General features: G+C 42.3%; 1 protein-coding gene across 1 annotated transcript in view; it reads right to left on the bottom strand.

The window, feature by feature from the left end:
* Positions 1–26,950, bottom strand: part of PCSK2 (proprotein convertase subtilisin/kexin type 2) — a 195,255-nt gene that overhangs the window by 38,691 nt on the left and 129,614 nt on the right. The window contains exons 6-8 of the mRNA XM_075925556.2: positions 13,766–13,842; positions 11,279–11,367; positions 3,615–3,790 (exon numbers count right to left, since the gene is read on the bottom strand). Coding sequence (XP_075781671.1) covers positions 3,615–3,790; positions 11,279–11,367; positions 13,766–13,842 — 342 coding nt within the window. The remainder of the gene's footprint in view (positions 1–3,614; positions 3,791–11,278; positions 11,368–13,765; positions 13,843–26,950) is intronic.

Below are 26,950 nucleotides of genomic sequence, written 5' to 3'. Positions count from 1 at the left end.
GCCGCCCCTTTGAAACTCCACCACAGCATTTCAAAGCGGCAGCGCCGCATGAAGCCCAGGGTCAGCTGGGCAGTCTGACTGCAGAAATGCCACGGAAATGCCGTGCAGAGCCCAGGATTAGCTGGAAAGTCCCCAGCTGACCTCGGCTCCGCATGGCATTTCAAAGCAGCAGTGCTACATGGAGCCCAAGGTTCCATGTCCCCCACTGACCCCAGGCTCGATGCAGGCACTTCCACTTTGAAATGCACATGAGCCCTCGCTGGGAACTCTTGTACATTTCAAAGCTGTCATGCCGTGTGCAGCCCAGGGCCAGTGGGAAGTCCTACTGACTCCAGGCTCCATGTGGAGTCCCCACTTTGAAATGCACAAGAGCCCCCGGAGGAGCTCTTGTGCATTTCAAAGGAGGAATGTGGAAGTTGCTATCGACTAGTAAATTAATTGATATTTAACATCCTTACTCCAAATCACATCTCCTCCTCACAGCTAGAGGTCCTCTCTAATCCAAAACACGGTGCCTCTATTTGAGCTGCAGAAAAACACAGAAAGACACCACTTTCCCATAACATAAGAAATAAGAACTAGGGGCCACCAAATGAAACTAATAGGTAGCAGGTTTAAAACAAACAAAAGAAAATTTTTCTTCACTCAGCACACACTCAACCTGTGAAACTCCTTGCCAGAGGATGTTGTGAAGACCTGGATTTTAATAGGATTCAAAAAAGAACTAGATAAATTCATGGAGGATAAGTCTATCAATGGCTATTAGGTTGGATGGGTCGGAATGGCATCCCAAACCTCTTTTTATCAGAAGCTGGGAATGGGTGACAGGTGATAGATCACTTGATGATTGCCTGATCTGTTCATTTCCTCTCGGGCACCTGGCATTGGCCGCTGTTGGAGGGCAGGATACTGGGCTAGATGGACCTTTGGTCTGACCCAGTATAGCCGTTCTTATTTTCACTTCTCAGATCAAGCAGGGGAACTATCCTATTCAGACATAACTATAAGCTTTATTAGCAATATTATCTGCTGTGTATATTGTGATATTCACGTAGGTGGCTGTATGGATAAAAATACCACCCCTAATTTTGATCAAATTGATGAAAACTGACTGAAATAAGCAGAAGGTAGTTTTATCAATGTCAGAGTGGATAGACTGCATATCCCCTGCATTACAATGCAGTATAACTCTAATCTACACAGTTGAATCCTGCTGTGCTTGTTAGAGCTAAATAATGCATAAAATACTTAGCTAAAAGAGGGCCACTGAGGTCACTGGGAGCCTTTTTTTTACTTCAAGGGATCAGTCCTTAATAAGAAAGAGAGAAATGAAAGTGCACAGACAAGAGAAGCAAAGCTGGTTCAAGCTCCAAATTCTCAATCCTTGAAAAATTTTTGAAATTTTGGAATTTGGTTTCATTCTTATTTGGAACAAAAATATTTTTGAAGCTTCTTCTGGCATTAAATTTTTCAAAAATAGTATTTTTAAATGTCGTTTTGAATTTTATTTTCTAACTTTTATGTTATTTTGACATATCAGAAGTACTAGTATATAATATTTATAATTTATCATTCCTTTTTAAAATTATTAAGGGCAGCTGCTCCTACATTTTTATCTAGAACAGATAAGATGTTTCAATCAGTAGTAAGTTGCATTCATCTCTAATTTTTTAAAAAATAAATAAAATACCGTATTTCAACTATAAAATAAGTAAAATACCATATTTCATACCTTATTATGACATGTCAGCAATAAGTGTTATGTACTACTATAGACATGTCATGAAGTAATGTCAAGCAACACAAACAATAAAAATAAATAAAATGCAAAATGAAATTACAAAATTCAAAATAATTCTGAAAAAAATGTTTCTAATTCCATCCCCTACAAGAACTTTTGTCAAAAAATCTCCCATTTTTAGAACATTTCAATTTCAATGAAAATAGCATTTCTGTTTTAAAAAATGGAAAAAAATTTACAGACCAGAACTGAAAACATATGGTGAGCTGATTATACTTTCTAGAACAACAATAATGATCAGCTGCACCCATGATGCAGTTAGTACAAACAGTAGCACGTGACATGGTTTTCCCTAAGTTTCTTTGTAGTTATATAATTTCTAAAAACACTATAAAAGAGATTGAACACAATGGACAAAGAGTCATACCACCACTGTCTTGTGTTTACACAGGGCGGTCTGAATATACGTGAGGTATGAGGAGGGACATAAAAGACTAATGGATAGTTAAATCCTTACAAAACTAATGGCTATATCTGCAGGCTCTCGGGCCAGGTCTGCACTACAGAGTTTTTGTGCAAAAACGGCTGTTTTTGTGCAAAAAACTCATGGAGTGTCCACACCTCAAGTGCATTTTTGCGCAAGTAAAACGAAAGAACAGAGGAGGTTTTCCGGTGTAGGTATTCCTCCTTCCACGAGGAATAACTCCTTTTTGCGCAAGAGCTCTTGCCCAAAAAGATGTGTGTGGACAGGGAAGAGGGGTTTTTTGCGCAAAAAAGAGGCAATCAAAAAAAGCACAGGTGCCCTGGTGACCATTCTGTAAATAGCAATCAGAGTTTCCTTTCGAGAGCATCCATGCAGTGTGGATGCTCTCCTGTGCAAAAGTGCATCGCTTTTTCAATGCACTTTTGCAGTGTGGACGCACTCTTGCACAATAAGTTTTTGCGGAAGATCTCTTCCACAAAAAGCTTCTCGCGCAAGAAGCCTCCAGTGTAGACGTAGCCTCAGTGCTCACTCTCGTTCCACAAGCACTCTGATTTCCACCCATTAGATTTCCACTCATTTGCTCCTTCTGAAAAAGAATCTTACATCCAACTCACTTTTGCTCCCTATCCACCTCTCTGTAGCTGCAGCCTCACCTCCTTCCTCTGACGCTCCAGTCAGCACTTTCTCCAGCTGGTACTGATGTATATTTATAGTTAATGTTCACCTTCCTCCCTATATCTAGCTCAAGGGTGGGAAAAAAGAGACAACCTCCGAGAGGCACATCATTAGAAGGGGGAATTAAACAATGATTCTAGCGTGGAAGAAGTGAGCCTATGTCCAGGGAATCAGAGAGCTTCTAATAAATGAAAACCCCCATTACTTCAATGACTTCTGCAATGAGGGTTATCTATAAATGACGGAAAGAAACGGTGTAGTTTCAAGGGTGATAAATACACTGATGACACAGAGAAAGAGCCAGAGTTGTACCAGCTTTACAAATCACATGTCTTGTATTGGAGGACATTTTCAGGGATCTGGAGACAATGATATGATAGTTCTTTTACACTGTGAATGTGATCCAATAGGATAAAACAGAACAAATACATGATAAATGGGGGAGAAAGAGAAGAGAGAGATTTTAGTGCAGACAAACTGTGTCCTGAGACTAGTGAATGAATATAAACATACATTGGTCCTGGAGAAGGAAGAACCACGGCAAAGATTTGTGAGACATAAATTGATAACTGGGACAGCTGACATGATCAGATTGTGTTCTGCAGTGTTTGTAAGCAGAGTTTGCAGAGTTTTGACCTACTCATATGGAGGGCTTTCAATGCACAGTGTAAGCATTACAGTCGGGTTCCCAAGATTGCTTAGCAGAATCATTACCTTGTTCACCCCATCTGCCATGGCTTGCAAAGTCAACTCTCTAGGTCCATCCACAGTCTTTCCGTTATCTGTTGGCCCCCAGCTGGCGCTATATATATCTATGACTTGAGGCATGTGACTGATAGAGGAAGCTTCGATAATGTCGGTCATAAAAGGCTGGTCCAGCATTCGGATACCTGTTGATTAAATCAGCATACACACAAATTATGACAGGCTATTGGCTCAGGATCTGATTTAAACCTGCAGTTTCAGGCATTACAGCAAACTGGTCAGGCCTGCCAATGGTGGGTGGGATGAGCAAAAGGGACAGTTGCCCTAGGCCCCTATGTTCCACAAGGACCCGGGATTCCCAGAGGCCAGAAGCCCTGGGCCCTTTAAATTGCCACTGGAGCACCATGCAGTTGCATCATGGCAGGGCGTGCTCCAGGCAGTGCCACAGCCCTGGTGGTACTGAGGTCTGACTGCCATGGTTCCACCCCTGGCACCTGAGGCCCCACCCCTTCTGTGAGGGGACTGTGGAGCCAGCTCCCACCCCACCCCCCCACACACACTTTGCTCAGGAGTCTGGGGAGGCTGTCGGCTCCCCTATCACTAGTTATTTCAGACCCCCAATAATTTTGTATTAACAGTTCAGATTTCAGTCGGTACAACAGAGTGTTATCACCATTACATACACGTAGAACAATGAAATGGTGGCACAGAAAAGAGCGAATGGTTTATCACTGATTCTCCTGTAGAACTCACCAATTATACAGCACCTTTCCTCCAAGTGTTTCAAAACACATTAAAAAAAACAATTAAGCTTTAAATCTCTGTAAGGAAGGCATCATTACACATGGTTTACAGATGAGGAAGCTGACAGAGAAATTGTGGGATCTGTCCAAGATCACACAGAAAGTCAGTGAAAAAAACCAAGGAATAGAGCACAAAACTTGTATGCAGTACACTAACCTAACCACAAAATCACATTCGCTCACATGTTGTGTATATTATTCATCTCTCAACAGGTTTTCCCTTGTCTTGTTCTACAATGGGGGATAGTGTTTATAATCAGAAAGGAGAGATAAATCTACCAATGTCTTATATGGAAATAATAGCATCTACACTTTTGTATACATTTACAGTGGAGAAATTTGACTATTGTTTCGAAAAAGCCTTTTCGATAACTTCCAGTGTATGCCGATTTAATGCTGTCCCTGAACTCCAGCTTCAACTAAGCCAAAGAGAAAATGATTTGAGAAATGCAAGTCTTTTTGGGACAAAACTAAATCATGATTATTTATAAACCCAAACACAAGCCAAGCTGAGGACTAGACTCCTTTCATTGACTCTTGCCTGAGACAAGAGTAACCGGAAATAGTTTCAGGTAAACTCGCTCCATGTATGGATTTGGGTGGGAATTTATTAGTTCTCAATGTTTTAAACTAGAAATGGACTGGAACAAAAGAACAAAGAAACATACAGCTAGGAAACAGATTTCTCATCTCACAATTGGGGTTTTTTTTTTTTTTTTTTTTTTTTTTGAGATATCAAGAAAATTTCCCATTCTGAACTGGGAATCTTGAAAATTTTTGTGACCTGAACACCTGGAAAAAAATTGTCTGAACTCAATAAAAACATTTCATTGTAATACTTGTGAGCTTTTTCATCTTGATTTAGAGCATTTTTATTTAAAAATATAATCAATCTTAATTTTAAAACCAATTGTTGCTTTGAATTGGAAAACTGGATTTTTTTTTCATTTCTTTAAATGCTGACATTAACGTTTTGATCATTAGAAAACTTTGTCTCAAACATGTTTCAAGGTGAACAATTTTCTCTTCTCTGAAACTCAGGATTTGCGATCTGATACCACTTTACACCTGTTGAGGAACCAGAAAGGTCAACTACGTCAGCTTTCTCCAGAGGTTTGATGGATTTACTGATTTCCACTGGCCCCTTGGTGGTGCTATAGACCTCAGTAATAAACCAGAGCTTTTCTCAGTTTAGAAACATGGGATGCTGTTCGCCCTAAAATAAATATTCCTTAATATGGAATTTTGTTAGGAAACTGACAAGTAGGGTAGCTTGTTACCGTTTCAGTAGGATATTAGTACTGCCCAAGGGCTTCTAAATAACTGACTTGAAGTTACAAAGTTGCATTGTCTGACAGAGTGGTTTTACCCACAAAAGCTTACGACCAAATAAATGTATTAGTCTTTAAGGTGCCACAGGACTCTTCATTGTTTTATTAATGATAGAGATAGGTCCTTAATCAAAACCCCATAACCAAATGCATGCACATTTGGGTTTTCAATATTAGAATATAAATATTGTGACTTGTGTCCTTCTCTGAGCCATATGTGCTATTGCTGATCAAGGGTGATATGCATTAGGTCTCTTCTTAGAGCAATACTGCATATACATTTGAATTTCATGTCTCACTGACTACAGCAACTAAAACAATGACACCAGTCCTGCCCTTCATATTTTGTAGGGAAGGGCTAGCACTGCAGTGGAGAAAGGCTAGAGCAACCTGCAGTCATGAAGACCTGTGCATTTTAATAAGTAGGGGTATGTCTACACTACCCCCCTAGTTCGAACTAGGCGGGTAATGTAGTCATTCGGAGTTGCAAATGAAGCCCGGGATTTGAATTTCCCGGGCTTCATTTGCATGATGCCGGCCGGCGCCATTTTTAAATGCCGGCTAGTTAAGACCCCGTGCCGCGCGGCTACACGCGGCACAGACTAGCTAGTTCGGATTAGGCTTCCTATTCTGAACTAGCTGTACGCCTCGTTTTTTCAGATCCAAGAAGTCAGGCTGCTATTGTGTATTTTCTTATGTACAAACATCCCCACACGTTAACACCCTAGCTATCCCCATCCCCCCTTTGGATGCAGACCTAAACCAAACTCACCATCCAAATCCTTTACAATATATTCATTGCATGTAAAGAGTCAGAAGTTGAAATAACACTTTGCGTGTGCCGGTTGATTTTGATCCTGATTTGTAGTAATCACTTGGGGTATGTCTACACTACAACGTTAATTCGAACTAAGCTAATTCGAACTAACGGATCCAGAATAAAAAACTAGTTCGAATTAGCGTTTTGCTAATTTGAACTAGCATGTCCACATTAGGTGGACCATGAACCGGGCTTAAGGATGGCCGGAAGCAGTGCCGGCAGGGCATCAGAGAAGAACTTAGAGCGTGGAGATGCTTTCTCAGGCTAGCCGAGGGCTGTGCTTAAAGGGTCCCGACCCCCACCCCGGACAGATAGTTCTCAGGGGTGCCCCGCTTGCAAAGCAGTCCTGGCTTGGAGTGCCCGGACTACCCACACTGGGCACATCACACCACTCAGCCATCAGCCCGGCTGCACTTGCCGCAGGCGGCCATCTGGGGAGAGGGGGCAATTGGGGGGCTGCAGGAGAGCTTCCACCCCCAGAAGGCCGCAGAGCCAGCCCAGTCCTCCCCATCGGGGGCTCGTGCCCCATTCCTCCCTCACCTCCTTCCACTTACCCTTCCCTAGCCCCTCTTCTTGATGTACAAAATAAAGATAACATGTCTCCCAAAATGGAATCTGTCTTTATTGAACAAAACTGGGGGAGACTGGGAAAAGGAGGTGGGAGAGGGGAAGAGAGAGGCTGGGAGAGAGGAGGGCAACTAAAATGATCAGGGGTTGGGAACAGGTCCCATATGAAGAGAGGCTAAAGAGACTGGGACTTTTCAGCTTAGAAAAGAGGAGACGGAGGGGGGACAGGATAGAGGTCTCTAAAAGCATGAGTGGGGTGGAGAGGGTGCATACAGAAAAGTTCTTCATTAGTTCCCATAAAGAAGGACTAGAGGACACCAAAGGAAAGAAATGGGTAGCAGGCTTCAAACTAGTAACAGAAAGTTGTTCTTCACAAAGCAAAGAGTCAACCTGTGGAACTCCTTGCTGCAGGAGGCTGTGAAGGCTAGAACCAGAACAGAGTTTAAAGGGAAGTGAGATCAAGTCATGGAGGCTGGGTCCATGGAGTGGTATTAGCCAGGGGGTAGGAGTGGTGTCCCTGCCCAAGGTTTGTGGAAGGCTGGAGAGGGATGGCACGAGACAAATGGCTTGGTCACTGTCTTCGGTCCATCCCCTCCAGAGTCCCTAGGGTTGGCCGCTGTCGGCAGACAGGCTACTGGGCTAGATGGACCTTTGGTCTGACCCAGGACGGCCATTGTAAGCTCAGGGCTCAGGGTCGGGGGTCTCACTGGACCCCCTTGAATCTCTTGCACACCTGCTCCTGGGTGGCCAGGCTGGCAGCTATCCTGCCCTAGACGGCCACTTTCCTGTGCCTAGTGTGGAGATCGTGGACGAGGTACACGATGTCTGCACTAGCCCAGGCGGGTGCCCGCCTCTTGCGGTCCCGGGAGCTGCCAGCCTGGTCCCGGGAAGAGGGGGTGGGCGGGGGGCATCGGGTGGCTGGCTCGATCCATGCCAGGTGCAGGGTCTGCTGGCTGGGTGCTGGCAGGCTTGCACCTGGCACGGGCACCGTAGGCAGCCCGTGCCCCTTTAAGGGATCCGGGACCGGGAGGGGGGCAGAAGAGTTTCCCTGGTGTTGGCCAGAGTGGCCACCAGAGAAACCTGGGGAGGGCTAGCCTCCCACTAGTTCAAATTAAGGGGCTACACACCCCTTAATTCGAACTAGCTAGTTCGAACTAGGCTTAATCCTCGTAAAATGAGGTTTTCCTAGTTCGAACTAAGCGCTCCGTTAGTTCGAATTAAATTCGAACTAACGGAGCGCTAGTGTAGCACCTATGAAAGTTAGTTCGAACTAACGTCTGTTAGTTCAAACTAACTTTGTAGTGTAGACATACCCTTACTTATTTGTAGGACATTTTCCTTACATAGGAATACAGGAATTGCCAGACTGGATTCAAGCCAGTGGTCCATCTCGGGCATGTCTACACAGAGGGGTAACACACTCTACAGAATGTGATTTCCAAGCACACTAATGTTTTGTGCATGGGCGGGGGATGGAGCCCAATTTTGGGGAGGTAAGCCCTTGGCTTCATCACCTCCCATAGCCAAGGACTCCAAGACACCTTCTCTCTCCCCCTTCCCCCTGCTGCTCGGAATACCCTAAGCTGCCTGTTTTCTTTGTCTTTCTCCAGAAGAGAAGCCTGAGTTTTTAATGTCCCATGCAGGTTCCAGGGCAGATGAGGAGGCAGTATGTGCTGCTCAGCTTTCTGGGTTCACCAGTAATCAACCTGGTGTCCAGAGACAACTTGCACGTGGAAAGTTCTTTTTAAAAAATCTCATTAGTCAGATGTGGCTGAGTCCCTGAAACACAAGTGTTTGTATCCTTTCCACAATTCATGGCTTTTTATTTGTTGGATGGGCTTTTTTGTGTGTTCACTTTTATTTCTTCCAGTTACAATCCTCGTCATGGCTGAGTTAGTGATGAATAAGCTCATTTGCTGTAAAGCTTAAAGCAGAAACCCTCTGGTCTAGGTGTAATTTTGGTTCAGAATGCTTTAGGTTCATATAATTCTGCCTCTGTGCCGGGGGATGAACTAGATATCCTCCTGAGGTTCCTTCCTGCCCTAAAATTCTATGATTTCTAGGATTTATTTGACATTCCATGGGTTTTCATAGTCAGGACAGAGTTTGGTACCTTTTTGAGTGACAGATAAAAAATGAGACTGCTTGTGAGTGCCATTTTGGGCCAATTATAAAATGAGGGAACGGTCTTAGCATAAATCACTTAGCAGAAATTGCTTTGCCATTCCATCATGGAGATTTTTGTTTCTGGGCATGTGTCCAATTTGGGATGCTTATTGTCTTATGGATCTGGATTTGGTGATCATTCAGCTGTAACAACAAAAGAAAGGCCAGCCAAACTGGCAGAATGGACATTACTAGATATGCACTTCAAGTGCTAAGCCTTCAGCTGGGGTCAACAACCCTCAAAATAAATGGCATTACTTTGATTTACACCAGCAGAATATTTGGCCCCATGCAAACACAGAGTTAAGTTCAATGTAACAAAGTGGATTTTGAATCATAGAACCAGAAGGAATCCTAAGAGTTATCAATTCCAGTCTCCTGCTCTCACACGGCAGGGCTAAGTATTATCCAGACCATTCCTGACAGGTGTTGTCTAATCTACCCTTAGGAATCTCCAATGATGGAGAATACACAGACTCCTTTGGCAATTTATTCCAGTGCTAAACCTGACAGGAAATTGTTCTTTATGTCCATCCTAAACCTCCCTTGCTGCAATTTGAGCCCATTGCTTCTTGTCTTATCATCAGAGGTTAAGGAGAATAATTTTGTCTCTCTCTTCCATGTAGCAACCTTTTAGTTACTTGTTTCAGATGAGATGTACAATAGTACACAAAAGGAGAAATAAGCTGGCTCGTATTGGAATCACTTATCAAAACAGGGATTCAAATGAGAAGAATCAGAAGAAATGCCATTCCCCTTGTTAAATCATTATTTATATCTAGGGTTACCAGGTAGGTTTAGAAAAAATACTGGACACACTTGATGGGGGGAGACCAGACAGGAGGGAAGTGGGGCTGACCAGAAGGGTGAGGCGGGGGCAGTGTGGCTGGCCATAGGAGATGGGGGAAGCGTCAGGGGCAGTGCGGCTGGCTGGAGGAGTTGTGGGGAGGGAGCAGTCAGGGGCAGCGCAGCTGACCAGAGGAGATGTGGGGGAGAGGGTCGGGGGGCAGTGTGGCTTGGCCAGGGATATCGGGAGGAGGAGAACTGGCCAATAGGAAGCAGGGGTGACCGGGAGGGGGTCGGGGGCAGCGCGGCTGGCTGGGGGAGATAGCGGGACCGGGGGCGGGGCTGGCAGGCAGGGGGTCGGAGCAGCGCGGCTGGCCCAGGGAGATGGGACTAGGGTCGGGGGCAGCGTGGCTGGCTGGAGGAGATGCCGGGGGTGGGGAGGTCAGGGGCAGTGCAGCTGGTCTGGGGAGATGGGGGAGGGGTCGGGGCAGTGTGGGTGGCCAGAGGAGATGCAGGGGAGGTGGTCGGGGGCAGCGTGGCTGGCCCGGGGAGATCAGGAGGAGAACCGGCCGGCAGGAATCAGAGGTGGTCAGGAGGGGGTCGGGGGCAGCACAGCTGGTCGGGTAGGGTTGGGGAAAGTGGGAGGGGGGGCAGGACTGACCCGGGCACATGCAGATCCCGGGGTGCTGTCAGTCCTGGGCACGGTCCGCAGAAGCGCGAGTGAGTCTGGCTGCGGCTCCACCACGCACTCAGGAGCAGGGACAGGGCTTCTTCTCCTCCCCATGGCATCAGACGCAGCCAGGGCTTCCAGCACCGATCCTGCCTGCCTCCCAGCCACTTCCCCCACCCCTGCCAGGCTTCCGTCCGGTGCCCAGCCAGAAATCCAGGAAATACCGGATGCACCTGTCCGGTATTTTCTGGATTTATTTTTACCAGACAGAGGCCCCAAAAACTGGACTTTCCGGTAGAATACCGGACACCTGGCAACCCTATCTATATATAAACAGTATCGGAGAGTGGGGGAAAAGTAGGGGATACTCCTCTTGTTAAATGTTTGGCACATAAAACTTCTGACACAGAGGTACAAAGTCTGGACCAAATCATTTGGGCACAGCTCCCGTGATCCAGAGGGAGCCGTACCCAAGGAAAATCTGAGTGAGAAGAACTCAACTGGGCTTTCTCACTGTATTGGTAACATACCTGCCACCTTCGAGTTGTATGCCACGCCAACTCCACAGATGTTATTGTTTGCTGCAGCTGACACTTCCCCTGCACACCTGGTTCCATGACTGCAAGGATGAAGAGAGAGGCCATGTAAACCACTGATCCTGATTAGCATGATTGCCCACTCGGCCCATACAGTATTGCACATGCATAGGAACATGCTGGATCAGATTATTGGTTAATCAAGGCTGGTATCTTGCCTCCTGCCCCAGTTAACACCAATGCTCCAGAAGCAAGCAAAACTCCATTGCTGCACCTAGCAAAGTGCACAGTACTCTGTGTGGAGAAACCAGATTTTCCCTCTAACATCTGAACAATCTATCGTCTCAGAGTAGCATGTATAATTGAGCTCCATTTAGCTGTAAAGTTATTCAGCTCTTTTAGAATCCAGTCTTTCAAGCAGGCTCTGTCTTGATGAACAGTAGAAATAGCATTGGAGTGTAGTCTAGTAATAATACTGCTACATAGCACCTCAGCAATATATAGGAATAGTACTTTATTTATTATTTATTTTGTGTGTGATGGTAGCATCTAAAGGCCTTTTATTGGCCAGGGCCCCATTGTCCCTGGTGCTCTGCAAACACACAGCAAACTGACTGCCCCTGCCCTGAAGAGCTCACAATTGAAAGAGGCAGAAGGTGGATGCAACACAAGGGAGCACAGGGAAACAATGTGAAAACTTGGATCCACATGTAAAGCAGCAGTCACAGTACACCAGCTGCAAAAGCACTTATCAGTTATGCAGGTGTGTCTCCTCCTCTTTTAGGCTGTATCTAAACTACAGCCCTCTGTCGGCAGAGGGGTGTAAATTAGACATTCTGAAAATGCAAATGAAGCGGGGATTTAAATATCCCGTGCTTCATTTGCATAATTGCGTCATGGTGCTGTTTCGAACAAATAGCAACCCACAACTGCTGTTAGCTAATAAAGTGATTTCTTTATGCTCCAATGGGACAGGTCTGTGCTTTGGCATTGAAGGTCCCAGGTTCAAAACCACCCCATTATGCTTCAATCATATTTTCATCTTCAGAGTGTTTTACAATCATTAACAAATTAATGCTGAAAATACATGCTACGAGAAACCTGAGAAGTGGGGATTCTGGTTTTCCACTCTCCAATACAATAACCATATATGCTGCATAAAAGTTTATCATATTTTAGCGGATGGGATATTTTCTACATCTAAATTGTATTACCCTCTATGTTTATATATTCCAGTTAACTCTGTAATATCCTGGTGGCTCATAATACTATAAAGGCCACATACGCTCATATGGCTCTATACTTTGAGGCAATTGGATTATTTTATTTCTTTTTTAAATGCAGCCTCTATCTCCTTTCCCTCTCCTTTAAAGTTGAAAAGGCTGGTACAACAGAGGTGTGGGACCATGTATTCTTTTTGCTGCAATATTTCCTAGCTTATGTTTTTAAAGACAAATCTATCACAGGAAAATGACTGGTTTCCAAATATCCCTCCACTGTGAAAATCTTTTGCCTGTTTCACACCTCCTTTCCAAAAGCTCTTCAGGCAGGGACAAGACAGGAATATGTTTCTTGCACACCTGCTGGATAAATTTCTTTCAGCAGCTCAGAAGGTTTTCCTTGACTGTCCTTGTTAAAGGAACTGTGAAAAAGCTACAGCGTGACTGGGCTTTCATTATCTTTATTCATTATTTCGTTATTATTCATTATTAACCTGTAGGATTCAGGGAAGCTGTGATGCTCAAAAACTGTCTAAAAATCCATGCTGAGACAGGAATATTATGAACATCTACTTGTGTCATATGTAGAAGTAATATAAGAAGAGCTTATCACTAGAGTGATATTTTTTACATAACTGCAACACACGCACACACACACATATGATGGAGTGTGCTAGTTGAAATGTTTGATGCTGCAGTAGCCCAGGATTAGGAAGTGTGGCTTAGGACACTGTGGCAAAATGTGACTCCAAGTCTTTATGGAAACTTTAAATGTATTTTCAAATTTTTCACCAATTCCTTTCCTCGCTGATTCACAGCCTCCATACTGCTCCTTTTAAAATGACATGAAAACCGTGTAAATGTGGGCGAGGTATGATGGTGGAGGAAGAGAACAATAAAAATTGATATGAAGCATAAACTCCGACCTGGGTATCATGACTTTGTCATTTAGCAGACAGAAAATTATATACAGTTATCACCTACACACACATATCATGTATGCTGTCATTCTTCAGGAGTAGCAAACCCTTTATATATCATAATTCAGCTGAGCCAAGTGATAAAAGATATTCCCAGAAGAACACACCAGATAAAAATAAAATCAATGTAAAAACAGTCATATCTAATTTGCAGACAAAAGCGACACAGCAGCTTCTGTGCTGAAAACCGTATCATTTAGTGGAGAGACAGACACTGAAACTATCAGCAGAGCCTTATGATTTCCTAATACCTGAAGTGACAGCTGGCTGAGCTCTATTACCTGTTAAACCAGTCATCTGTGTAGCGGGGATATGGGTAGGGATCGTTACTGCTGAAGTCGTAGCTGGCTTTGGCATTCTGGAAAACACAAATATTTCCATGAGTCAGCATGACAAGAGGCCAACAAAGCAAAACAGAATGAACTTGTAAACAGAGGGAACTTGTAAAGTGTTAATAAACTCCCCTTTTTGTTCTATTTTATCCATTTGAGTGTAGTCTAATATACCTAGTCTGCTGGGCAGAACACACCTCTATTGCTGTCCATGCAACAGAGATAGGCTTGTATAAGGGCAGACGTTCCAAGGGAATATTGGCAATTCAACAGAAGTTGTCAAATGCCATGGCTGTATAGAAGGACAAAGCCCAGAGATGAGCAACACAACGGATTAAAGTTTCAGCTTTTAAAAAATAGTTAGGCACGCTTTTCCTGATACATCTTCATAGAGTTTGCATTTTAATAAACTCCATACTCTAGGAATGGAATTATGTTAATTCTTAATTAATATGTGCTTGTGTTCTTTGTGATATTTGATGAATATACAGTTCAGGATAATTGAGACTTGTGTGCGAATAGCTAAGCTGCTCCAAATATCCCCCCTCACCAAAATCAGTGTTAATGGGATATAGGAATAGGCACTCTGGCAACAACACCAAAGCCTGACAAATTCCTAGATTTGAAGTCTGTAAACTCCCAGCAATCACTGTATCCAAGTTCAACAGGGTCAACACAGCGCTTCATCCTTCCAGGGTAAATAACTGAGTACCAGGCAATTTACTATGAGAGGATGAGAATTTTAGAAAGTGAAGTCGTATCTCCCCTGCGTGGACAATAAAGATCCCCTGGCATGTTTCACATAAGTAGAAGTTTGCTCTGTGTCTGGCTGCTATTCTCCAATCCAAACTGTACTCAATGTTTCCTATGTGTGTCTTTACAGAGGTGCCTATCTATGTATTATGGCCCTGATTTTCAGTTGATGCTGCAAATGCTCTGTACTTCTGACACTCAGACCCAAAATGTGTATCTACTCTACCTATATTTGAACATACTATGTTTTTGATGGAAAGTGACATATAAATATCATTTATTATTAGAGTTATTGCATTAAATATCTGAGATGAGCTTTCCTCAAAGTAGTATGCAAGTTGTGTGGGTTATCATTTAATGCTATTCCTTCCTCTGTCTCTGGGTCCCTGGTTACCATGGGCAAGTCATGCAACCTCTTTGTGACTCATCTCCCTCCAAATTGGAATAATAAAATTTACCACCCCCCTTGTACAGAGCCTTGAGAATCTGCATTACCACGGTTAAGCATTATTATTATTCTTTGCATTAAAGTAATGACCAGAGACACCACGTGAGAGGGAGTGCTACGAACAGTGTATAAAAAAATAGTAAGAGACAGACCTCAACCTGAAGAATTTACATCTAAATAGGCAAGACAGACAAAGGGACAAATAGAGCCACTGAGAGGCAAAGTAATATGACGAAGGTTATGTAGCAAGTCAGTGGCAGCACCAGGGAATGTCCAGGAGTGGAGTTCTTCTTCAGGAGGGGAGGTAGATTCAGGTTAAAACCTGACACTTTCCGTAACTGTGAGAACTTCAGGGGCTACAGCCACCAATTCTGCACCAAAAGCCAGACCTTGAGAATCAAATAGTATGTAGGTGAAGTATCCATGGGTACGTCTATAAAGCACACTTATTTTGAAATAAGCTATTTTGGATTTTTTTTTCCAAAATGGCTTATTTCAAAATAGTGCATCTACACTATATGGAAGCCTCAAAATTAGTCAGAGGCTTCCCTATTGTGGACACGTTACCTTGATTTAGAGCCCCAGGAGGCACTGGGGAGTGATTACTTTGAATGGCCCTATAGAGGAGCTATTTCAAAATAGGAGTGGTGGAGCATCCACACTGCTGTCATTCCGAAACAGCTATTTTGGAAAAAGGCGTTATACCTCGTGGAATGAGGTTTACAGAAGTCGGAAGAAACTGTCTGTTATTTCGAAATTATTTCAAAGAAATGGAATTGCTGTGTAGACACTCCCATTGTTATTTTGAAATAACGTCAGTTATTTCGAAATAAGTGTGCTGTGCAGACGCATCCCACATAACAGAGAAAATGTAGTGAATGCCAAAAAGCAACTGTTTGTCACTCAGCTCAAATGCCCAATCTTAAAAGATCAGGAGGAAATCTTGGCTCTGTTGAAGTTAGTGGGAACTTGGCCATTGACCCCTACCTATTTAGCAGCCTTGTATAATACACCTCAGAGAAATAAGTCAACAGAAGAAGATAAAGTCCTTTATTAGCACATACTGTGTCCACTTATAATCAGACCAACTGGAAAGCTATGTGGGCATGGTAAAGTGAGAATGAAAATCCTGCTTGTCTATGGATAATTGAATTCAGAGATAAAAGTACACTCTGTGCCAATTTCTAGGTTTGTTTCCCAGGGCCGTCCTTAGGATTGATGGCTGCACAATACTATTAAACTGGTGTCCCTATATCTGATGGCAGCTGGGGGGTGGAGTGATTTTTTTAGAGAGGTGATCTTATAACTTTTAGAAATTCACTAATGAAATGGGTTTAAAACAAATTTTAAACTCAGGTCCGTAGACTAACAAAGTAAATTCAGAAATGGAGGGTCTGTGCTTTGGGTTGGCAAATGCTTGTTAAATGGCTTCATTACCCTGTGAATGGGTTAAGTGTTCTGCTAATAGCTAGGACAGGCTTTTTCACTTTTAAGTTAATTAGATCCTCTCCACAGGAAGTAAAGTGTTGGAACAGGGATAAGAAGAGGTGGACATTAAGACCCAGTGGTGCCTCAAATTTTCAGGTGCCCTACAGCTGCATATTCTGCATATGGGTAAGGACATCTCTATACCCTCTAGAGAGAAATGCACATGAATCAGGATTTAACACTTTGAATGTTATTGCCATGGATTACACATGGCATGGATGTGGGGCAAACTGATGACATAATTTTAATTCACCTCTCATTCTTCTAACCAGTAATGTGAGGATGGTCATACTCAAAACACAGTGTAATAAATACTGGGCTGTTGGCCAGTTCCTTATTTGGTGCAGAATTTCTGACCTTTTCCCACAAAATTCTCACTTTAGTAAAAACTGCAATTCAGATCTTGGCATGAGTTTCAATCCATGCCCCACCTGCTAAACCCAAAAGGAAATTACTTGTAGCTAATTTGTCAGGAAGGAATTAGACATTCAGACACCCTCTGTACACTCATCAACTGCTCTTGGTGTTGATTATCAGACAGTTTGCCCAAAGAAAGAAGGGATGAAAGGACCTTCAAGATGTATACATATATCACGGTACAGTCTAAGTAGACAAGGGCAAATTGCTTCAGAAAACAATCTAATCCACCTTACTGACTTTAGCTCTCTTGTATATTTAATCAAACAAAGCATCAGTTTCAAAACAAAATCCTTTAAAAAAAAACAAAAAACAAACAGACAGTGCCTTTCAAAATTCCCTCCCTTTGACCTACTTAATTTTGGGTTACCCGCTAGAGCATTGCATTCACAGAAGCAGAGTATTTTTTAAGAAACAAAATAGTCCACAAAAGGCAGATTTAGGAAGACTAAGAAAACAAATGAAGATTCAATTATTTATTCCCCTCTTGCTTTCCTTTAGTCCCCTTCTTGAAAACAGCAAGCTCTCTGCAGCCCTTAAGAAAAAAAACAACAAAGCGAAGTGCTTTATTTTCGAGCTGGACAGAAAATTGGATTTATTTCCAGGGAGTATTTTGACTTTTTGATGAAAAATCAAAATACTTTGTCAAAAACATATGCTGCTTCAGTTCCTTATAGAAGCTATAGTTATTGTAGGGTTGCCAGGTGTCCGGTATTCACCAAGACAGTCCAGCATTTTCAGCTCCTGTCCGGTAAAAAAATTCAGAGACTATTGGACACCTGAGATGTCTGGTATTTCCTGAATTTTTCCCCGGCCAGGAGGCGAAAATGCCGGGCACCTGGCAACCCTACAAACACTCAGTGCCTGCCTCCCTCCTTCCCCCCCCCCCGAACTCCCCGTAGCCCTCCTTAGCCCCCAACACGCCCAGCCCCCTGACTCTAGCCCCCATGCTTACCTGGTTCCCCAAGGCTGCCGGCACATAATGGCTGCCGGCCAAAATACCTAAGGGGAAGCAATGCTTCCCCTGGGTCTAAGTGCTCAACTTTTCCCTGTTCCTATCCCTGCACTCATTATTATAGGGGATATGCTGTTTTATGTTAATTTTTTTTTCTTTGCTTAACAACTTTGGTCTCCCACCCCAGCCCCCTTTTTTCCTCTTCAACAGAATTTTTTTCCTGTTTTTTTTTTGGGGGGGGGGAGGGGGGTCGGTATTTTTGTTTCAACCATCTGGCAACCCTATAGTTATGGCCTTATGCTCTCACTATCCTCTATAGGCCAAGATCTCTGGTCAAGCTGCATCTTCATGTTGCACTGCAGTCTCCCTTCTCGGTGAGGGGAGGCAATGCAGGGGAGGGTCATGGGGGACCCTGGCTTGAAGATGTAGTCTGGCTGGGTGCTGGGCCCAGAGAGGCCCAAACTGAAATACTGCACTTTCAGCTAAGTACTCTAAGCACTTCAGTTTTCATCCAAGCATTGAGAACTTCCATTTTGGGGAGAGCGGTTTTTTGATTAAAAACCAGAGAAAGCACTGATTTCTTAAAGTTCATTTAATCAAAAACTGTTTGGGCAGAAAAATATTTGATGAGACCAACTTGATGTTATTCTAAACAGTAGGCTCAAAATGTACCCATTGTTATTGCACAGAGAGACCATTCGTCCTGTATTTTAAAGGCCATCTCAAACTTGGTTTCTGATATCCAGCAACCCTTACTCTAATACGATGCTGGCAAGCAGCACTTGATCAGATAGTAACATACTTTCAAGCAATAAGACACACAAAAGCGCATATACTGCACATATTCTGTGACACAAAGATAGGGTTTTGACCCAGAAATAAAAATAAGAAAATAAATAAAAGCTTTGACTGGCATTTTTCATACAGTAGCTCTGTATTTTCTTGAAATGTGTGGGGCCAACCCTTCTATTGTGTAACAGTTCTTCTTTACCATATGGGAAATGCTAAACCAATTGTCTCATAAGTTGCTGAGCAATGATTTTGTACCTCAAATAATAATGAACTCTTCCTAATTTTGCTTGTGGTTGTATGAGCCTCTCAAGAGCATTTGCTAAGTATCTATGTTTTTCTATTTGAGTCAAGAATTTTTTCTACATTTATATGACAGTCCAGGAGGCAAACATTCAAACTTTCTCCCTATTTGTAGCCTAAATTCATCCATGGACTTAGAATAAGGATGATTTGGCCCACAGTTTTTTGATCTTTAAAATCTATGAGCCTCTTTAATCCGGCAACCCTGGGAAACAGGGTTTGTCCAATTCAAGATTTTGCCGGGCCAGGGAAGAAATGGGGGCTTACCCGGTGCTCTGCATCTCCCATCCTTATGGAAATGGCAGAGAAAGCCTGTGGCAGGGCACATTGCTCCATTGCCGTTCCCCCAGCTGGAGGAAGAGACATTGGCTGCATGGAGAACCCTTTCCACCTCCACATATCAGGGTCCCTACCGTGGGTGTCCCCAAAAAAGGAAATCCCAGAATACAGAGGTTATAGTGTATAAAGATTTGTAATATTTGTGTTCAGTTCTTTGTGGCCTTGAATGAGTGTAATCCCTCATGGAACTGGTCCTGTAACCATTTTGCTCTCTTGGCTCCTATACTGACCCAAAGACAAAGAAACATTAAACCTAAATGATGGTGTGTAACATCTTTGACAAATTGCTTGTGAATACCATTTAAAACTGTACCATGGAAATTTTAATTCAGTTGTTGTGCATAAGATCTTAAGTTCAGAGGATAAATTCTCCATGCAATGGAAAAGCAAACAGTGTGTTCTTTGCTTAAGGCAAAATGCCTCACTGAAAAACACACAAACAATGGCACCAAATGTTGATATGGAGAAGTCTTTTATTTCCCAGCTGAAGTATTTGGCTTGTGTTTGGTTCAAGACTGACCAAAAAAAATACAACAGGGTTCTTGCTACAAACAGTTCTGACATGAAAATTTCTCAGTGCCATGTACTGTAGGATAGTGATAGAAATGTAGTCGTGTTACTCTGGTGTAGCTCAAACCAAAAAACAGGACTATGTAGCACTTTAAAGACTAACAAGATGGTTTATTAGGTGACAGCTAATAAACCATCTTGTTAGTCTTTAAAGTGCTACATAGTCCTGTTTTACATGAACTGTAGAAATTACATGAACTGTGACGGGAATTTTGTAAACAACTACTTACAGGAGTAAATGGATAACATTTTATACTCTGGTTTATACAGGTGGTCAGACTAGAAAAATCTAATGAGTCCCTTCTTGCTTTAAAATCTACACAACTAGGTGCCCAACACCATAAGGAGCATAATAGTGAGTGAATAGATTTTTTTTCTCCTGTGCAAGCAGGAATTCATCTGTCCCCTCTGGCTTTCTGCAGTCGGTACAGGGAATATCTTTTCTTTCTAAACGTAGTGTTAGTAAATGGAAGATATTAGATAGAACTAAAGAGCAAAGTCCTCATTTAATCCACAGAACCCAGAGTCCTCATGGCAAGAGGTCCCTACTTTATACATCCCAATTTCCATTTGAGTCTGTGGGCATTGCAGTGTCATGGAAACAGCCATTGTGTCTGAGACTGAATTGTATTGGGAGCATTGACAGAATCCTGGAGACAGGAAGAGACTCCCAAGAGTGAGAGACAATGATGGAAACCTGACATTCACCATCAAAGGATAAGTCTGGAAAACACAGATGAACACCCCTAAGGATAGATGATGGCAGCATGACACTGCAATACCCACAGACTCAAATGGAAATTGGGATGTATAAAGTGGGGACCTCTTGCCATGAGGACTCTGGGTTCTGTCCTGCAAATCAAACCTCAGAGGAGTCTCAAGGGAACCCCGACTCCTCACTCGGTCAGCCTTGCCTGGCCAGTAAGAGTGACTTGAGACACGACGGACTGGTAACTATACACCCTCTGCAGGACCTGTATGTGTGTGTGGCGGGGGGGGCGGGGGGGGGTGAGAGGGAGGGCTTGTCTTTATGAAGCACATGATAACTGCTTTTCTACAGTATTCTCAATAAACACGGCGTATTGCCTTTTCTCCTGAAAAAGATCCCAGGTGCTTCTTATAAGCATAGCAATGATTGATGTTAGTTGGCACCCTCATTAGCAATCTTCATTAATAAGATCTAGGACTGGGTTGGTCTGAGGAGTGAAGTGCCTTCTCCTCTTTAGAAATGTACCCCTCCCCAGATGAATAGCCAGGCATCCAGGCAGGAAGGTGCCAATCTTTCATGGTTCATACTGTACCATTCTGTGGATTAAATGAGGGCTTTGCTCTTTAGTTCTATCTAAGATCTTCCATTTACTAACACTACGTTTAGAAAGAAAAGATATTCCCTGTACCGACTGCAGAAAGCCAGAGGGGACAGATGAATTCCTGCTTGCACAGGAGAAAAAAAATCTATTCACTCACTATTATGTTCCTTATGGTGTTGGGCAGCTAGTTGTGTAGATTTTAAGGCAAGAAGGGACTCATTAGATTTTTCTAGTCTGACCACCTGTATATCCCAGAGTATAAAATGTCATCCATTTACTCCTGTAAGTAGTTGTTTACAAAATTCCCATCACAGTTCATGTAATTTCTACATATTCATCTCCAGCAGGCTAGGATCCAAACAAAACCCTAATGATTTGCAGTTTTCGGCAGCTTTACACATACAAGTGATTTAGTTTGTCCTGAAATGTGATTGTGATGAAATACTGCTGGCACAGCAGAGTCTGGGTTTTCAGACACTGCTGACAGCCAGAACACATCAATAATGTGACAAGTCACCTTCAAAGATGGCTATCCTGTGAATAAAATAGTTTGCTTCCAGCAATATAAAAATGCCCTGTGTCTACTCAATTAGATAAAACCAGATTTTTAATACTGAAAGAGCAGCACTATTTTACCCAATCCTTCTCTCTATTTGAAAATAACCAGATTATAATAGATTGAAAAGGCATTTGAAAAAGATGGGATATGCCAGCCCTTGGTTAGCACCCCAGATCACAAGCCTACTGACTCTTCTCTACTGCTGATCCAGCTGTTCAAAGTTGCCTCAGGAGTTCTACTTCTCCTCCCAGGGTGAAGTTGACACACCACATACTGCCTGTTCTCAAAGCATAGCACTGACAGATAATACAGTACAAGGTGCAACTATGATTTTAGAACACAAAGCAACAATTCACAAAGCTTCCAACTAAAACAGCTACACTAAGAATCAAGCAGTTTAAAATAAAATAGAACCGTGAACTACCCTATTGGAGTAGGACTCTGGCTTGCCACCTGTTGTGCTTTGAATAGACATCTGTAGATGTAAGCAGAGTCTGATGAGACTTCTCCTCATATACAGGCTATATCTACATGAAAAACTCCGTCACATCCAGGGAACGTGTCTGCTCTTCCACTTTTTTTTTTGCAAAAGAGGAGGCACGCTCTTTCGGAAGCCCTGTCTTCCTCCTCCCATGAGGAAGAAGGGCTCTTCCAAAAAAGGAGGCTTTTCTGAAATTTGGCCCAGTGTAGAAAGGCCACATTTCAGAAAAGCCTCTTCCGAAAAAAACTATCCAAAAAAGCTACGCAAATTGCGGAGCTGGAGTTGTTTTGCTCAAATGATCACTTTTGGCTGGTGTCAGACTGCGACTCATTTTGATTTTGACTGCAGGGGTGATGAAAGGTTGTTGTCCTTGTTGTGTGAGTGGGGACAGCAAAACTATGCTCAGCATGCTCTGACTGAGGGTGGTCTCTAAAGTATGGGGACGGGTGCCAAAAGTCAGCAGAGAGGAGAGAGAATGGGGACAGGTGCTTGTACATGGTGATATGGTCTCTGCCCAAACATTCCTGGACAGCATTTGACCCTTTCCCCTCGCCACCGTTTAGTAATACACAGAGAAGCCTTGGAACTTAACTTCATTTACAAGTTTGAGACCCATCACAAAGGTATGAATAAAGACATTACTTGGCTAGCACTCTACCTTCCCCATCCTAATGGCTTAAAAAAAAAACAATGGGTACTTAAGAATAATTTGTACCTTCTTGATCAGCTTCATGTAATATGAACACTCTAATTGACTTCCTTCCCCCCCCCCCCCCCCCCCCACCCATCCTCTATTTATTTTGGAACTGGACCTTTAATGATTCCATTCATCTGAAGAAGTTGGTTGTGCCCATGGAAGCTCATGATACCATCTACATGTTTTGAAATTGGCAAGCCTACAAAGTTTCCAAGATGGCAGAGAGGCATCAATAGTGATTATAACCTTGGATCAGAGGTAGAGTGTTTGCAGTTTATAAACTACCTATGCATAGCTTGCCAGCTTTGTAATCTACTTTTACTGAATCCGTTTGGTTTTCAGAGTTTATAAATACTGCAAGATTAGAAGTGTTTGAATCCTAAGGCAACTTCATGGAATTTCTGGATGTTCAAATATTGAAGCTGAACAACACCAAAATGAGTTACAATTAACAAAAGACATTTGGAGTTTCAGGATCGAGATATCTACTGTGTATGTTTACAATAGAAAATATGGGAAGACATTTCAGAAAGAGAAAACCTACCATTTTTCAAATTCCTTAAATCAAGGACATTATTAAAGAGATTCATCTTATGACAAAATGTCGCCTTCATAGAAATCCCCTGGCCTCCTTATTTTAATGCTGCAGTAAAGGAGCTGCATTTTAAACAGGGTGACATTTCATTTCTACTGTTACAGCCAGACTCTGCATTGCACCTTATAGAACAAATGGGACCCCCCTCCTCTTATGGGATAGTTGTATTCAAAAATATGGGCTGTTCTTGTCACAGAAAAGCTTTCACGACAAGTTGTACACAACAGAAGAGCCAAAAAGAAGTCTTTAAGTTGTTTAGAAATCTGGTTACCATTTCTAACATACTATGAGGAGATGGGCTCCCCTGATGGCAAACCAGACTATCCACATTCTTTGAATATTAACCTGATCTTGAAAAAGTAATATATGAAGTAGTATGGTAACATTCTATTGTAACTGCTTAAATAATTTTTTAAATGTCTTATCTAATTACCTTCAAACCGTCCCACTCACAAATCTTTCTTAAGATTAAGCAAAAGCATGAGAATGTTGGGCAGACATCATCTTTTTATGAAAACACACCCACAATACTTTGGGAATGAGAAAGTATCAAAATTGGGCTTTTTAATAAAGGTAGTGGTGGCACGGTTAAAAAAAAAGTGGGTAAATTAACTTAAACTACACTCCATATCCTCCAAATGAGAAGTGGGTAAACTGAATACCTCAATTGCTACTAAATAAAGGCTACCTGACAACTTAACTTGCTACTGTCATGGCTATGTAATTTTCGCTGTGATATGTAGGAAATCAGAAGTACTATTCCCATTGTTAATAGGACTTGAACAGCTAATTACCTAGCCAGGTTCTATTTACAGATGGGAAAAAGAAAGCTAAAATACAAAAGCGGCTAACTATTAGTGTCCTTAGCCAGCTACCCTTTCATTTTCAAAGTGGTGCACAAGAGTCCACCATTAAATAAAGGGGAACTGGAAGGCTATACAGCACTGCATGTTGCTTTGAAAATTAAAGGGTTTATTGTTCAGCACTGTCAGAGCAAGCAGCACTTTCAAAAGTTCTGATTACAGAAAATGCTCTTTGCTGATTTCATTAGAGTAAAAGGGGGGCGGGAATTTGCATCTGGAAGATCAGACATTTAAGATTCATTGATTTATATACTGTATTTTATAAGCAGCTGGACAGATCTCAATCATTTTAACTGAAAAACGCTAAGGGTGTAAATAGTGGCTAACAACACAAAAATAAACTGATGCTACATTATGGAATCAGAGATCTTAAGAAACAGTACCTGGTTCTCCCATCTAATACAAACCTTTTCATCAGTGTAATCTCTTGAAAGACAATGGAGTTACACAGGGATACAAACTGATGTAGAAGAATGGAAATTCAGGTCCATTATCCTTAATTATATTCTTACATTAGAATAAGAAATAACAGTGCTGACTTTAAACACTGAACAGTGGTAACCAACAATAAAAGCTGAGTTTTAATGACAATCATTGCACCATCTATAGAGGGATGAAATGGGAAGAGAAGACAGTTGTCTCTCATATGCATTAGCTAATCTCTACAGGCCTGATATAAAGTCCATTGAAATCAGTAGAAAGACTCTCTTTGATTTCAGTGAGCTTTGCATCATGCTCAGTGTACAGATTTTTTTGTCAAATGTCAAACTGTAGCTAAGATTCCCCGTGCTCATAAGCACTAGAAACCCTCTAAATTAAAGGCATATAGTAAGAACATAACCATAGTCATAACTGCAACAGAATGACATGGGTTTGTAGCCAGAATGTGGGGAAACCAAATTTGCTTATAGGGTCTCACTGAAGTTTAATCAAAACCACAATATGGGATAGAGGAACTTGAGGGATTTATTATTGCTAGCACATTTAGGGATTGGTCTAGATCACACTGATGCCAAAGGCAAAAATAGTTTTTGGATTTCAATGGGTGATAGAGTAATAGGGTTGCCAGGTGTCCAGTATTGACCCGGACAGTCCAGTATTTTCGCCTCCTGTCCGGTAAAAAAAAATTCAGAAAATACCAGACACCTAAAATGTCCAATATTTTCTGATTTTCTCCCTGCCAGAGGCAAAAATACCAGACACCTGGCAACCCTACACACACTCAGCAACTGGGCCCAATCCACGGCCCCCACACTTACCTGGTTTTGCATGTCTCAATCAGGAAAACAAGATGGCCACCAGCAAAAACACTTCAAAGGCTTAAAGAGGCCATGCTTTTTTTTTTTTTTTTTTTTGCTCAAGAACTAGAATTTTTCCCAGGTGGGAGGGAAGGTGTTCAATATTTTTAGTTAAACCATCTGGCAACCCTATAGATTAGGCTCTATTTCTATCCATACGAAAGTCGAAGCAAGCCTTTTGGGATATGTTTCTAGATATGCACTTTAAATCAGAAGAAAACAACAAATGGTCTGGTAGCACTTTATAGACTAACAAAACATGTAGATGGTATCATGAGCTTTCGTGGGCACAGCCCACTTCTTCAGATGACCGGAGTTTGGGCTGTGTCCATGAAAGCTCATGATACCATCTACATGTTTTGTTAGTCTATAAAGTGCTAAGAGACCATTTGTTGTTTTTTTCTGTAACAGACTAACTCGGCTACCCCCTGAAGCTCCTAAATCAGAAGAGCTCATTCTGGCATTCCATATAGTGTTGGTAAATGTGGTCATCTTCAAAAACCTGGCAGTTACAAGACTGATTCTAGCAAAGTGTTTCTCTAAGATATTACTGGTAATATTTGAAAACTGCTTCATGAGAAACTCTGGTCACAAGAAAAACAAGGTAGAAATTAAAAATCTGCAGAAGAAGGAAGCCAGTGTGTTTCAGTATGGAGAGAGAGAAACGTTACAGGTCTGCTATAGAGAAAGATATAGATCTGAAACGCAGTGAACAGACTGAAGGCAGGCAACTGGTTAAGATAGTTACCACTCTAAAAGCTTTATAGATTGAAATAGAAGGAACAAGTCTACAGGCAATTCAAGCAGAGTTCCTACTTAAATTGTACAAAGAGGGAAGAAGATGTAAGGCCATTTAATAAATGGTATTGTAATCCAATTCCAAAATTCCAAGGGTAAATCAGAAAGTATATACAAGCTATTACCTAGATTGATTTTTTTTTCAAGGATTTAAAAGATCCTAAGAAGTCACACTGTGTATACTCTAGTCTATACTAGATCTTAAACTGCAGCAAGGGAGGTTTACATTGGACATCATGAAAAACTTACTCACTGTCAGGATGGGTAAACACTGGAATAAATTGCCTAAGGGGGTTGTGGAATCTCACTGGAGCTATTCAAGAGTAGTTTAGACAGATACATTTCAGGGATGGTCTAGACAATTCTTGGTCCTGTTGTGAAGGCAGGGGACTGGACTCGATGACCTCTCAAGGTCCCTTCCAGTTCTAGTGTTCTGTGATTCTGTGATTTAGCTCGCTTTTAACAGCACAT

This window comes from Pelodiscus sinensis, chromosome 3 (assembly GCF_052426305.1).
Source record: "Pelodiscus sinensis isolate ZL-2025 chromosome 3, ASM5242630v1, whole genome shotgun sequence".
NCBI lineage: Eukaryota > Metazoa > Chordata > Testudines > Trionychidae > Pelodiscus > Pelodiscus sinensis.
Note: the sequence above shows the minus strand (reverse complement) of the source record. Positions and strands in the feature narration are given on the sequence as shown.